The 16,033-nt window shown below is 42.1% G+C and overlaps 1 protein-coding gene across 1 annotated transcript; it reads left to right on the top strand.

Moving 5' to 3' along the window:
• Window positions 1-543: 543 nt before the first annotated feature.
• Window positions 544-13,825, top strand: CFAP36 (cilia and flagella associated protein 36; the record flags this gene model as incomplete). Its single annotated transcript, XM_080616366.1, has 10 exons — window positions 544-661; window positions 5,585-5,649; window positions 6,096-6,197; window positions 7,064-7,178; window positions 8,142-8,229; window positions 8,893-8,944; window positions 11,068-11,194; window positions 12,041-12,210; window positions 12,611-12,766; window positions 13,739-13,825. 10 exons carry the CDS (start codon window positions 544-546, stop codon window positions 13,823-13,825), a joined length of 1,080 nt encoding a protein of 359 aa, XP_080472492.1.
• Window positions 13,826-16,033: the final 2,208 nt, after the last annotated feature.

The following is a 16,033-nucleotide window of genomic DNA, read 5'->3' as shown; positions in this document are numbered from 1 at the left end:
AGTTTTAATGTCAGTGTTCTTGCATATTGCCTTGTAAATGATTTCCTAAGACTTACACCTCAGGGTGTTAGTTACGAGTTGTGCCGGGGTATCCGTGTCCCCACGAGGGCCTGATGAGTGACACGTTCAGTCCAGCTGTCTGGAATGCGAGCAGCGGGTACAGCAGCTGAGGAGGCACAGAGGAGTTGCCGGGTCGCACACTCCATGCAGGACAAACAGCGGAGGAACGGGAATTCTCGGTCCCGGGATCACCCTCCACATCCTTGCGGAGCACTGGAGCGCCAAGTGCCGCGTTAACCGGTTGCCCCTTGCAGTAGGTCCGCTTTAACTCCTGGTACCCGGACCTCCACGGCGGGCACGGGAAGTATCCCAATGAGGTCGCACCGAGCCCCGCGGCCCTCCACACCTCTACCACGCCTCCCCGTTACGCTCCCGCTGCTGCCATCCCCGCTCCGCCCCGTGACGCCGGTTGCTATAGAGCCGGGCGGGCGCTCCAACCTCGGCCCTCCTCCCGCCGCGGACCCGGCCCGGCCCGGCCCGGCTATGGCGGCGGAGGAGGAGGAGGGCGACGTGGAGTGGGTGGTGGACACCATCGCTGGGTTCCTCAGCGGGCCCGCCTGGTCCATCCCCATCCTGGAGTTCATGGAGCAGAAGTGCGACGGTGAGCAGCGGGGCCGGGCCGGGCCTCCCCGAACCCACCCTCGGGGAGCGGCCTCGGTGCGGGCACTTGCGGGGGGACGGGAGGTCCCGGCGGGGGGACTGTCCCTGCGCGGCAGCGGGACCGGCCCCTGCGGGTTTGTGCGGTCACCGGGCGGTTTGCACGTCCGGTCAGTGTCCGTGTCGCCCCTCGGGAGTGATCCCCGCTGAAGGCTCGTCGGGTTTTGCTTAGCCATAGCCTGCGCTTTGGGACCGGTTTTAGGGAGTGGGGGGGTTTGCTCCGGGAAGGTCGGTGTCCCCCCGCAAGACGTTAGACAGGCTGCGGCAATTTGCGCTCGTTAGCTCGTACAGAGGATTATGGCATGAGCTTATAGCGTGGCACCCGAGCGGGTCCTTCGCTCTGCTGCACATAATACCTTGATGTGCTAGAAAGGGGGTAGAGGCCTTTAATGCTTTCCCATAGCTAAATGTTTTCCTTAGGAAGCTGGACGGCACAAGTAAAATCACTGTCTGGTCAGTGGGATAGAAGCTAGGAGGCCCAAAATTCAATTCCTGCAATTGGCAGTTAAAAGATGAGAAACCATAAGTTAATACTTCTCAAAAAATGATAGTCAGTAGTGAAAAGCCAATGGTTAGCAGTTACGTTTTGTAGGTCTTCCTGTGCATGAGTTTAGCTCACTAGCAACTCCAGTTGAACTTCATTTTCTTCCTCAAGAAGGACCTCAGGGAATCACAGGATAATCTGGGGAGCAGCCTGGGAAATACAGGCAGCGAGAAGGGGACTGGAATAGACCTGTAGCTCCGTGAAAAGGGGCCTGAGGAGACGTGTATAGGTCTCCTTTTGTGATTATTGGAATAAAAAACATGTTTGAGAACATGGTAGCCAGTGATCTTGCCGATGCATGGGAAGTATTAAAGCATGTTGCCATAGACTAATTTAGGGTCACTTTCTATGGCTACTATGAGTAAATCTGTCCCTTCAGTATCACCTGACAGGATGTAGGACTCCTAGGAATTTTAACTTTAAAATCCGGGTGTCATGAAATGAAGGCTTTCATTTATTTCATTATTTCTAGGGACTTACCAACATCAAGCTCAACTCAGAATAGTTCTTACTATTAACATATTCTGTCTGCTTGGGCATACTCCTTCCTCCCCTCCGTCCTGCTGTGGGCTCCGGAACAGCTTCTGTAATGGTTGGTCAGGGGGCTACTGTCTTCTGTTGTACAGTTGTTCTTGTTAGGGCCCATTAAGAGGTTTTATTTCATATTCAGTGAAACAGACACACCTCTGATTCAGATCAGCTTCTAAACAAGTTGCTTCTCAGTTATCCTGAATCAGTTCTACCCTTTCCAAGCAAGATCCATCATCAAATCATAAAATCAACCAGGGTGGAAAAGACCCTTCAGATCGTCAAGTCCAACCCTTACCCAAGGACTGCCAAGACCACCACTAAACCATGTCACCAAGGGCCTCATGAATGTATACCTTTCCCTTGTATACTGGGAAAAGAGAAGGGTAAAGCTGCTGGACTCTTTACAGTGAAGAAGAGAGAGTGAAATCTAGACTAGAAGTTTCTCTTGGGAAGTGTTTAATCTTGAGCACAGTGACGCACTTTGGTTATCATGCAGAAGTTCTAGGTTTAAGGATCGAGGGAATCAATTATCCCTCTCTGGAGCAATGATCTCTTTAGAAGGTTGAGGGGCATTTACTTGCAGTAAGAAGATTTAGGGAACCTCTGTAAATTTCCACTTAGTGTGAGTCAGGCTTATGCAATGGCCAGTGCCACTTGTTGCTTTCTACCTGAGAAACTGGAAGAACAAAGGAGAGAAATCACTTGAATAAATGATCTTCCAAGGTATCACTTGTGCTACAGATTGGCGTTGGGCAACTCCAGGAGCTACTGAGCAAAAAAGCTGAAGAAGTGTCAACTGCAATGCTGGGGTTGATAAGAAGCACAGTTAAAGACATTTGAAATTTCAGTTGCAGATACCTGTGCTATTTGCTTTTGCTTTCTATAAATGTACTGTGCTGATTCCATTGCTGTATTTTGTCAGGAGAGAATTCCTTTCATTCTCAAAGCATTTAGTGTTTGGGCTAAACAAGCAAATCAGCAACATTTTATAAGCTGGCAGTAATGTGTGATTCCTCAAAAATACCATTTGAGTGTTGGTAATCGGTGTGTAAGGCATTTACCTTGGAACTGCAGTTACTTAGGCCAAGGCCTTGCTAGGTACGACTCATAAATGAGTGTAATGGTTTTCTATCTGCTGACAGGTTGCTTTTTCTCACTCCCTCTTTCTGGGGGCTTGATTCATTTCTCATGGCTTGATTGATCTCCTTTTATGTGGCTGTAAAATTGAAGTGAAATCCGTGCGTAATGTACTTAAGGCAAGAGGGCTTTTCAGTTTTATTCACATGTTCCAAGGTGTTAAATGAAACATCATTTGGACATAGATAAACTTGAGAATAGCTCTGAGTACCAGAAGATAAAGACAAAGGAATAAACAGATATTGTAGAGGACTGGGGGAGAAAGATGAGAGTTCCCTCAGGTTTGTTTACCAACTCTTGTCTGCAACAAGAAGACCTCAGACTTAACACTCATCCTGTTTGAGGGGTCCTAGCAAAGATTTTCAGCTTCAGCAGGAAAATGATAAGCTTGTCTCCCAGGATATCCAGGTCCCCTGGCATACCTCGATCCAGTGCTGCTTCAGGCATTTGTTCCTGTCAGGTGACCAAAGACTGTTCCAGAACCTTAAAGGAAATGATGATTACTTGGTTTAGGAGCTATGGCTCAAGACAATCCAAGGTCTCCATTCAAAGTACTCCTTAATGCCACTTAACTCAGAGGAGATGCTGACTGCGGCTTGCTTTACTTGGAACTTCATCCCCTTTTAGTTCAGAGCCTGAGAACAGAGAGCAGTTTGTGCAGGCTTTCCAGCCTGCTTTCCATGTTGTCCTGTAGCTGTGGAAGGAGGAGGAGGACTTGGAAGCATCCCTTTGGCAGCGAGGTTAGCTGTTGGTGTGGACACTAGCTGAGGAGTGTCATCCCTTCTTTAGGTGCCCAGGGTGGGGAGGAACAGCAGGAGGTAAAAGGGAGCAGAGAAACTAAGACAAAGGTTGGGGACTGAAAGAGCTATCAGGGAGATCCCCTAGAGGGGAGGAGGAGATGCAGAAGACAATAGAGGCAGTTAAGTGTCTTCACCCTCTTGGGTTTGGTAATACAAATAAGATTTATAGTGCTTTTCTACCATTTGAATTTATTCCTAGATATTTTTAAAGCTTTTGTTTTAATCCTGTTATAAAAAAAATTCCTGTGGGCAAAACTGAAACAAAAACAAATGTTGCTTTTCCAGATTATGCCATTTAAGAAGTCGCTCTAAATGGGTGTGAAAGTTAGACTAATCCTCTGTGCATCAGCACCATCTTCCATCAGAGATGTCGTATATAGATGAAGAATAAATCACACTCATTCATGGATTTAAGCAGAATTCCCATCCTTAAAACGACTTCAAAGCTAGGACGTGGGAAGTGACTTGTCCAACGTATAGTGGCTAATCTTAAAGGGGATTGAGGAAGACTTATTTCTAAGCCTCTGCTTTAATTGCTGGGTTTGACATTACCTCTGTTCCTGTTGACATGAAAACCCCATGAATTAAAACCTCCCAAACCCTAGTTTTCAGTTTCCCCTATTTTCTGCTTCTTCCATCTATTCTGCAGTATAGAGACCATTAGCTTGATACTTCCAGTCAAGAGCTCTTAATACGAACTTATATGAATATGATTAATATGGGCTATACTATACAGATGGCCATTTTGTCTAAATCAGGATAGATATCATTAGAAAATAACCTACCTGCGTCAGGTTTTCTCTTTGGGGTTATCTGGTTTTCTGCAGACAGGCTCTCATTTCCTGTATCACTTTGGCTCTTGCTAAATTGTCGTGGTTTAAGCCAGTGGGCAAGTCAGCCACGCAGTTTCTACTCCCCCCCTAACCCCGAGGGATGGGGAGGAGAATCGAAAGAATGTAGAAAGTTGAGATAAAAACAGTCCAGTAACTAAGGTATAACACAAAACCACTACTGCTACCACCAATAATAATAATGATAAGGGAAACAACAAGGGAAGAGAATACGATACCACCCGCCGAAAACAAGCCCGACAGAGCAGAGAACGTGCCCTTCCGGGAAACTCCCAGTTATATCCCTGGGCATGACGTGCTGTGGTATGGAATACCTCTTTGGCTAGTTTGGGTCAGGTGTCCTGTCCCTGCTTCCTCCCGGCTTCTCCTCCTCCCTGGCAGAGCATGAGACTCACAAAGTCCTTGGTCAGGGTAAACATTCTGACCAGCAACTGAAAACGTCGGCTTTATCAGTATTATTCCCAGGCCGAAAGTCAAAAGCACAGCGCTGCACCAGCTACTAAGAAGGAGAAAAACTGACTGCTGCTGCTGAACCCAGGACATAAATGAATAGCATTTAAAAGAAATTTGGTTTAAGTCGTTAATACATCCTCCATGTAAATACATGGAGAAAGGGAGAAATTTCCTGCTTTATGTATGTCATCTGCCACCTTAGAGCAACCTTACGCAAGTTCACATGGTAGTTATATTAAACCTTATATTATATTAAAAACATATTAAAACCTCACTTTTTAGTATCCGTATCTGCTGAATCCTCAACTTGCTTAAAAATCTGCTTCTACTCTGAAGATATGTTTTCCTGGGCTGAAGTTTAGTGACATTAAATTACCAGAAGTACATGCTTAACCTGAATGTGTGGAAAATATATTGTTGTTACTATCAGTCATGGCCTGTATTTTAATATGGTCCAATATATTACCTTGTAAAGGTTAATCCTTTAAGGCATAAGTTAGTTTGTGGTGCGTCACTAACTCCAAAATGTGTGTGTGTGTTTTTCCCCACAGTTTTCGATGATGAAGAAGAAAGCAAATTGTCTTACACAGAAATCTATCAGGAGTACCAAGCTCTGGTGAGTGTTATTCACTATTTGGGGTAGGTTTCTAAGAAATCTAATTTAAAATGTTAAAGTAGGATTTAGATGAACTCCTGATGGGGATCTTTGTTACTTAGAATTTTCTAATGTTGCCTGTTATAGGTGTTACTCAGAAATCCTTTGAGTCACATATGTCATGCTTAAACACAAGATAAGTAGAAAAGAAACAAACCCACAATCATATCTATTATGCTGTGTAACATATTTTTCATTAAAATTAACATATTTTTCATTAAAATTAACATATCCACTAGCTAAAATACTGTACTTAAGGCTTGATAATATTCATCTTTTCTGTCAAGTTAAAATGCCCAACAACACATGTATAACATGTGTTTTGTTCACTAACAAGTCTCATAAATCTTTTGAATTAACTTGCAATTATGGGAGAAAAAATTAGTAAGGCTTGTGTTTTCTTTCAGGTTGAAAAATTATTAGAAGACTATCTTAAAGAAGTTGGAATTAATGAAGAGAAATTTCAAGAAGCTTTTTCATCTCCTCTTGCAAAGACACATACTTCACAGGTATTTCCCTATGTTAAGGAATGTAGAGATTGTCTTTTTAGCTTTGTATTTTCACTAATGTAGCAGGGTGGAGATGAAACTGTGCAAAGTTTTCTTTTTAAGAGTGTAGTTTGTAAATGATAATGTGTTTGTATTTGAACTTTGAAAATAATGACAGATATTTGTGTGTCGGACATCTTTTGAGATTCATCCTCTATGCTTTGTATTTTCTAAACCGAACCTCTTAAGCTTAGGGTGTTTCTGCCACTTTTGTTTGCATATTTGTCAGCTTTATGTTAGTCTTCAGTCATTCACAGCAACAAACTTAAAAAATAGATGTATTCCATAAAATAAAAGATGTTTTCTTCTGATTTTATAATGAAACAGTAAAATCTGTAAGAGAAACATTGGCTTTGAGAATAGAAGACATGGTTGGGCAGCTCTTCCCCTGCTCAAAGAGATCTTTCAGAATTGCCTCAGGTATTTTGGGCAGAGCAGTGGGAGCTTCTGCTGCCGGTTCAACCTGGGCTCTGTTGACATACCTCCTCCTCCATGTGTAACCAGCTTCTTCAGAGCACACATTTCTCACCACAGCTTATGCATTTATGCAGGAAGTCACATGAATTGCAGCTGGAAACTTACACTGGGAATCCCTCCAGGTTTTGTGCTAATGTTATTGTAGACATGTTGATCTCAAGACATAAACAGTCAAATTATTTTCTTGACTATCAGCTCAACCTGTATGGCTGGAAAAATAGAGAGGAGAATTAAATGTAATTATTAAAAACATGCTCCACAGAATTTAAACCTTCACATAATTCCAAGCAGACTGAGTTGATAATGATTTCTCTATGATTTTTAACCTTGTGCATGTTTTCTCCCCACAGGCCATCTTGCAAACAGTGTTGGCAGCAGAAGATTTTAGACTATTTAAAAAAATGATGGTACAGAAAAATATTGAAATGCAATTGCAAGCCCTTAGAATCATTAAAGAAAGAAATGGTAAGAAGTGGTGAGCGTGGGGTTTCACTTCATCTTTTTAGTATTCTATTGATGACTCTGTAATCCTTTCGTAACCGAGTATGGAATACTGCTTCAGCTCCATTTCAGGTTAATGGAAAACATGCAGCTGATGTTACTGGGACTAGGATTTCAGTACTGAGTCCCTGGCCTGTATTCTCAGTGAGAGCTGTCTATAGTCCTTTTTAAATTAACAGATTTTTCAGCTCTGTTTGTCTAAATCTTTCTGTGAAACTTGACTTAGTTTTTTGTTAAATAATTTTGGTGATAATTTTGGGTGTTAAAGCAATTACATCAGTTTATCAACAGTGACAATACTGATAGTTTGAATTGTGCTGCTTGCATAGCAATGATGCTGTACTATCTGCTGTGCCTACTTGGCAATTCAGGCTGTACAGTTGCATATGAATAACCCAGAAAGCAGAAGTTACAGCTTCAGCATGCTAATACATGCTTCTAAAGAAGAGGAATTAATTTACACAGAGCTTTGCTGCTCTGCTGATGTTTCTGAAAGGATTTTCATCTACCTGCTCCTTTATTTCATGTCTTTAGTTTTACTGTTTTGTTTTGTCTCCTTCCTGCATGATGGTTTTTGAGAATCATTTCTAAATGTGAACTTTCATGTAACAGCTAAATGTGAAACTGGTTCAGTTGGCCATGGCCGAATTGAGTCTGTGAGAAATACCATGTAATGGTCAATGCAGAGTATGGCTTATGCTTTACACTTACATGTCTGAACTTTATGGGTCAGAAACCTTTGCCTTTTTGCTGCTAGCAGTGATGCCCAGGATATAGAATCTTTTTAGAAGCAGGTACATAGAGGAAGAATTTGATGGGTTTGAGTTTGTTTGTTTTCTTTCTTTTCACTACCTGAAGATGATACCAAATGGACTACAAAATAATTTTCTTTAGAGAAATGCATAAATTTTGCCATGATTTTTGTAGGTGTCTTGCCTGACTGCTTGACAGAGGGTTCTGATGTATTCAGTGAAATTGAGCAAGAAGAAATGAAAATACTGAGGGAGGTTCTAAGGTAAAAAATTAATCAGTCCTACTTTGTACATTGTTTTAAAATAAAAAATAAAGGTATGTAGGGCCTAACTCCTCCAGCCTCTCCCAGGAAACTGCCTTCATCTTACAGATGACATGAATGTTCTTGGCAAAGTCCTACCTAAGAGAACATGAATGGTGCTAGATGGTGAGTGTGATCAGGAGTATTTAAAGACTTTCCACAGCTTCCTTCTTAGCTGTGTTCAATGGCTGTTGCTGTGATCCAAGAAGATGTGTGAGGACTGATACTTCTACAGATTCTCCTCTCCCAGTTCACATATATATAAACATAGACAAATAATAGCAGATTAATACATTCACATATTAAATCATGCTATTTTCCCTCTATATTCAGAAAATACTTCCCTTCTTGACTTTAAAGAAGCAAATGAAACAAGCCCTGGAAATTCTTACACCATTGTTTTTGCACAGGGAATGACAGACTGAAGATGGTGGGTTCTGTGTGTTTATCGTAATAATTTCTAGTAAGAGTGCATTTGAATTTAAGTCATGGAAGTATTTTGAATACTAACAATTATTCTGTAATGGTTTTGATAGTCCTCAAATATTTAAGCAGTGCTAAATTTACCTAAAAGTCACTAATACTGAAGAAGTTTTGAGCATTTACTTGTATTTTGTGCTACAGAAAATCTAAGGAAGAATATGAAATAGAGCAAGAAAGAAAGAAGACTGAAGAAGTGAGTATCTTACCTTTCCAGATGAGTTACGTTGATGATTAAGGAATACTCTGATCTTCTGTCCTGGGTGTCAGCTGTATCACTTTAAGGCAGTGTGTACCATCCTAAGCAAAGGGGCTGTCAGGAAGGTCTGCCTGATGCTACTCTTTGAAAGGTCTGTTATCTATGTTTTTCTTGATGGTAGCATTGACACCATCAGCCATTTGGTGGAGTTCATGTGAAAGCATACTCCCACTCCAGTATCTGAATTCCAAAATCCTGCTAAAGGATGTCAACCTTTCAGATCCAAAGAACATCTGAATTACTAATATTGTCAAGATCAAAGAGACTTCGAAGTATAAGCTTCTTAGAGATTGCAGCATTCATAATCCTTCAGGAATTTTAAAGATCACTTCATAGACAGTGTAGTTATTAAGTCTGCACACTACTGCCAGAAACTAATCACCAGGAGCCAGAAATCCTCTCCAAATTAGACCATCACTTGGTCTCAATCAGAGTAAACTGGATAGAAAGGTGAATTCAGAAAACTGAATGTAAACAGGGATGGGCTAAATTGCCAATTGCTCAGCCACAAACTGAAACTGAAATTAGTTTTGACAAGGGCCTGTAGGGACAGGACAGGGGGAATGGCTTGAACCTGCCAGAGGGGAGACTGAGATGAGCTCTTAGGCAGAAGCTCTTCCCTGTGAGGGTGCTGAGGCGCTGGCACAGGGTGCCCAGAGAAGCTGTGGCTGCCCCATCCCTGGCAGTGTTCAAGGCCAGGTTGGACACAGGGGCTTGGAGCAAGCTGCTCCAGTGGAAGGTGTCCCTGCCTGTGGCAAGGGTTGGAACTGGATGAGCTTCAAGGTCCCTTCCAACCCAAACCAGCTCGGGATTCTGTGATTCTGTGAAATCAACTGCAGTGGAATCATGGCAATAAACCTCCCCTTCCCTGGGAGGACATATACACATAGCTGGAATTGTAGGCTGTTTCAGAAGAGAGCAGAATCACTCTGCTAGTCTTTCCTGCCATTAGGAAATAGAGCATAATAAATTTAGAAAGAGAAAACACTGTTTCTTAAACCTAAACTGACAAAGGAAACCACCTGGAGACCAAATGCAGCTACTTTGTTGTTGACATTGTGCTTCCAATCCTACTCCCTAGTTCAAAGCAATGCTATTGCATGCAAGTCCTGAACACTTGCGATATTCTACCAAATAAATCCCTGCCCCAGTGTCTGACACTGTAGAACAGTGGTGAGAAAACTCTTCCTTCCCATATTACAATGACATTCCAGGAAATGAGTCACCTCTTCTACTGGATTTCTTACAAAACTACTGGAAAAGTCAAACTTTGGCTCATTTATGAATTGAAGTTGTATTAAGATGCAGTCTTATCCAAATCTATATAGACCAGCCAAGAATATCAATGTTCTTGATAAGTATGACAGATTACAGAAGGCCCAGTCAAGTTACCTTGATAGTTACTGTTCAATAATATGTTTTTGTTAGAGAATGTTTTAATACAACATAATTCAATGTTTTGATGGATGCTGGAGGGTTTTGACATGAATTAGATGGTTGAGGAACAGTACAGACATTTTCTGGGCAAATCCCAGTTGTCTTTACTATTTTGAGATGTGGGTTGTGTTGTCAAGATGTGAATCAGTGGTGTCGGAGATTACCCAGACCTGTTGTTTCCATTTAGCTGATGATTTCTCTGTTTCTGTGGAAACTTCAATATATGGTCCTGCTTCTCCTATTGCACTGTATTTTTCTGGTGGACAACAGAGGTTTGCTTGAAAGACACAGGCAAAGTTGGCAAAAAAAACCCCAACTCCAAATTATCTCTTTGGGAAACAAAAACCAATTTACCCAATATCCCAACCTCTCATTGTTGTTTAGGGAACAGATTTTGAACTAAACCAAAAAATGCTGACTTATGACTGTAAGCCGGTAAGAACCTTCCTGTTAGTAAACCAAAATAGGTAGTTTGCTTTTGTTCACTTTGACAATGCAGCATGTAGTGTAAACAATACCGTTTTAACTCAAAGTTCTCTTGGGAGCTTTCTTTGTGTTGACAGTTGGACTGTAGTGCCAGGAAATGGAATGCTTGGTTTTGTCTGTTTCTTCTTTAATTTAAGGCACGTGATAAAACGAAGTCACCAGCTGTTACCTGCAGTGTTCCAGGAGATTCGAGAGGAGCTGTTAAAGCTAAGGAACCCAGTGAGCGAGCTCACAATTCTGAAGAAACTCCAAAACCTCGATTAGGTAATCTCATGGCAAAGTGCAACGCTGAGTGTGCAATATGATACTGTTTTCGAGTTGTGGAAGACTCCATAGATATAAAGGTTTGAAGAACCTGGCTGGATAGGCTGTGAGGAAAGCATCCTAGCTTTGAAGTTCACCCTGCTTTGAGAAGGATATTTCCAGTGGGAGACCTGCAGAAATGCCTCCAAGCACAGTTGTTTTATTACTCAGTGATGTTCTAAGTCATCTCCAACTGGAGGAAACTTCTCTGGGCACCCTGTGCCGGCACCTCAGCACCCTCACAGGGAAGAGCTTCTGCCTAAGAGCTCATCTCAGTCTCCCCTCTGGCAGGTTCAAGCCATTCCCCTTGTCCTGTCCCTACAGGCCCTTGTCCAAAGTCTCTCTTTTTAGGGGCCTACAATTTCCCCCCTTTTTATTACTAGCTTTCAAAAACCAGATGCTGTACTTGTACTCTGAGAAAGATTAAATAATGCTTTACACTGTAAGTACCTCTACTGCAATGAATTATAAATTGTCAAATGCCTGGAACATATAGTTTCATATTCAGTGTTCCAATAGGCACTGGCACAGGGTGCCCAGAGAAGCTGTGGCTGCCCCATCCCTGGCAGTGTTCAAGGCCAGGTTGGACACAGGGGTTGGAGCAAGCTGCTCTAGTGGAAGGTGTCCCTGCCCGTGGCAGGGGTTGGAGCTGGAGGAGCTTTAAGGTCCCTTCCAACCCAAACCATTCTGTGATTCTATAAATGTGATTTTCATTTTTTGAAGTTTTCTGGTTCTGAAGAGGCATCTGCCTGTTGGAAGAAACACAGATTTATTTCTTTGTTTCTATTCTTTCTCATTGCTACTTAGAGGAATCTCAGAAATCTGTGAGGGAAGACTTAAAACCTGTCCGCCCATTACCCAAAGGAGCAGACAGCTCACCTCAGCCGTCTGGCACCAAAGGGAAAGGTGACAGTAAGAAAAGGTCAGCTGGAAAGTGTCCCGAAAATGCAGCACAAAAAGCTGGGATGAAAGGACCTGTAAGTTCAAAACAAACAAGGAAAAACACCAAACACAGAACTAGAACACAAAAAGGCAGGATTACATTTCGAATATATATTTAAGACATTATTACATTTAAATACATATTTTCTGTTCTTTTAATCAGGTGGTTTTGGTTTGGGTTTGTTTGGTTTTAACCCAGCATGCAAACACTTATGGTTTAATTTGCATGAAGTTCAGATCATCATTCTAGTTTTAGAATAGACCCAGCATTTGCCCTGTGATCATTTCTTAGTAGACAGCTCTGGCTTGAAACCTCAACTTGAATTTTTTTTTCACCTAGTGATTTTGGAGGCAAATAGGATGTAAATGCTTTTATCTGACAGAACATGCACTCCAAAAAATTGATTTCAAACTGTATTTAAAAACCAATTCCAGAATTCCTCAGAGGTTGAAAAGGAGGAGTTGAAGCAACGTGAGGACTACCTGAAGAAAAAACGAGACATGCTGATGGCTACAAAGAAAGAGTCAAGAAATAATGTACTGTTACCAACAGACACTGCACAGAAAGAAGAGGAATCGCCTCCTAAAGAGGTGAACATTCAAACATTTGTATTGTATCTGGCAGTATTTTCAAGTTATTACCTTTGCAGCAGCTTACAGGCTACAAGTTTCAATGCTTAAGTCAGCATTACCCTGCTTCAATATCATCAAGTCCTCAGGGGTAATTATATTTACGAACAGCTCAAATGCTGGTTTCCTCCTTGTCTGTTCATTTGAGTTTTGTGCCAGTTTCAAATGAAGAAATCCTTGTTTTCTATCCATCCACCACTGCAATAGAAGCCACGTACCATTTAGAAAGACAAAGCACTCTGAAGGGTGGATACTGCTGTCCCCTACCCAGTTGCCTCCAATAGAAATAAACACAAGTCTGTGTGAGAGTTGGAGGCATACGACAGGGTGAAAACAGAATCCTAGGACAGGATAAATCCCTACCAGTACAGAGGTCATCTTCAGAGAAAAAACAGTAACAAAACTGGCTTTTGTTCATCAATGTTGTGGTCAATACGACTTAATGCATTTACATTAGGCCTGATCTACATCTGTATGAAAAGAAATGCTTGAAAACTGTCCACACAAATGAGGAAACTAGTAGAAGACCTTAAACCTTACACAAATCAATGTGATAACTGTTGTGTCACTACTCCTCTTTGCAGACCATGTACTTAAAACCTTCTGTTGCCTCAGGTGTTTCTCAGAGTTGCTGAGCATTTTATTACGCTCAGAACATGCCAAAATACTGTTGATGGGGAACTTCCCTCACAACTAAGCAGCACCAGTTCAAGCTGAGGTTAGTCCTCTCAAGAAGATTGGTACAGTGCAGTGGAAAAGAGGCAGAGGGGTGTACAGAGCCAGTTACCCACATCCTGGGATCCACTTCACAAAACATGGGATAATAACACGGTTTAAAATCACTCTGGAGAGCCCGTGAGGCAGCCTCAGGTTTGCCACCAACAGCACTTGGCCCTGCGGTTCACTGCAGTGTTTGTTCACTTTGGTTTTTAGGAGATGTCAGAAGAGAAACAGAAGTTGCTCCAGAAGAGGAAGATGCTCGCAGAAAAACTGAAAGAAGAAGTTATCAATAAGCGGTAATTTTAAGCAGCTGGTGGCAGACCCCAAGAACATGAGTATGTTTTTAGAGTAAGTTACAGAACCAGCAACTGAATGGAGTTGCTTTCCAATATTACACTCAGTTTTCTAGAACTTGCAGGCAGGCAACTCAGTACTTTATATGTATTTAAAATTACACTGAAATACACTAAAGCCACTTATTTTCCAGAATGCTGGAAACTCACTTTCACTGGAACACGTTCAACCATTTAATATCACTGCAACACACAGATCAGTTTCTAAACTACTGGCCTCAGACGTTGGTATTACATAGAGTAAAAGCGGATCCTGAGATCTGTTAAAGTAATTCCTACAGGAACAGCTCTGAGTTAGGAACATTTTGTTTCTAAAATTATAGAACTTGGTTCCTTTTATTCACCTATAGAATCATAGAATGGTTTGGGTTGGAAAGGACCTTAAAGATCATCCAGTTCTTCTCCTGCCATGGGCAGGAACACCTCACACTAGACTGTATCACCCAAGGCTCTGTCCAACTGCTGTTTTTCATCTGCACAATGTAATAAAGTCCCACTTAACAAGGAAGTGCAACTACAACCATCTTATTCTTAATGAAGATAACACTTGGAGTCCAGGCATTTACATATTAACTCAGGATTACATTGGCTTATGTATTTTTGGGGCAGTTTACCAGTCCTTAGTTCTAATTTTGCTATAAATGCAACTAATTGCTTTAGCTGCACAGCTCAGGAAAGTTTCAAAGTGGAAATCTTCTAAAGTAAATCTTTACTGGTTTGGTGTTGACAGACCTGGGACAATATCCTTTGCACAATGTCACAGAATCACAGACTGCCTTGGGTTGGAAAGGAGCCTAAGATCATCCAGTTCCAACCCTCTGCCATGGGCAGGGACACCCTCCACTAGACCAGGCTGCTCAAGGCCATGTCCAACCACATCATTACATAGTTGGCTGCCACACTTAATGCGCATTAAAAGAAGAAACTGAAACACTTCAAATTTCATGTAACTTTTTATTAAAATAGCATTTATAACTGGTACACATTGACAGATGTTCTGTTCTTTCCCCAAAAGAGCAGCAGTGGAAGGACCCCAGGCACGGGAAAGAGGCTGCCTGCAGGCAGAACCCAGCAGCACCAAGCAGGTCAGGCTGGGAACAGCATCCACAGGGTGGGGGGACAGACCCAGGTGAAAAGTGTGCTGCTGCACCTCATCTGCTACAGGGATTTTAGGGCTTTTCCTTAAATGGGACATCTAATGCCACTTTACACAGTCTGCTTCTAGTAACTATAAAAATTCATGACATTCTTATTCTTGCTGTAAAAATTCTCATGTTGGTCTGAGTGGGGTGTTACAGCTCCTGCCAGTACTCGAGGGACAAGATGGGGGGGTGGTGAGCAGAGGAAGGACAAACACAGTTCACGCAGAGACCCTTGGAGAGCATGGTTTGGGTAGTGCTGAAAGAGCATCAGGACAGTTCAGGTCTACAGACCAGATGACGTTTTTCAGCCTCAGGTTAGTAAAGGCACATACACTGCTCGAGTAGCACATGTGGTGCTGGAAGGAGTTAAATAATCTTTACAACGAAGAGAAGACTCCTCAGGAAGGAAAGCAGATGATCACCAACTCATGATGATGATGCTGCAGCTCCCCTTTACCAGCAAACACTTCCTTGGATCCCGTGTGTCAGCAGCACTTCATTCCATGGGTGAAGAATAAGGAGTCCCATTCCTGGCTGCCTGGAACCACAAAGGGCACCACCACTGTCCCCAGGTCCACTCATCATCATCATCAGTGCTCGTGGCTAGCTTATGCACTGGGAGGAGCTCACGCATTCCCTTTGGGATTTCATCTAGTGGTAGAGTTACTTTTCAAACTGCATTGACAACTAACCTTTAAAAACCCTCTAAAATGGCCACATTTAAAATTCAGAGTTAACTTCCCATGTGTAACAAACCAAACCAAAGCAATACTTATGGAATTACAGGGTCACATTTTAATTCCTGAATTTTACAGTTCAGCATTAATATCACCACATGTATACAAATGGTGTAAAACAAGTACAGTGGTATTTTTAATACAAAATAAACTTCTGTTTTATGGAAAAAAACTATACTTCATATCTACACAGACAGCCCATCTTTTTCCAAACAATAGCTAAAATTAAAACTACCTACAAAAAATCTCCAAAACAGAGAAACTGCTTCAGTTTAA

Source organism: Psittacula echo, assembly GCF_963264785.1.
Source record: "Psittacula echo genome assembly, chromosome: 4".
NCBI lineage: Eukaryota > Metazoa > Chordata > Aves > Psittaciformes > Psittacidae > Psittacula > Psittacula echo.
The sequence above is the reverse complement of the archived record's forward strand: the minus strand, read 5'-3'. Positions and strand labels throughout refer to the sequence as shown.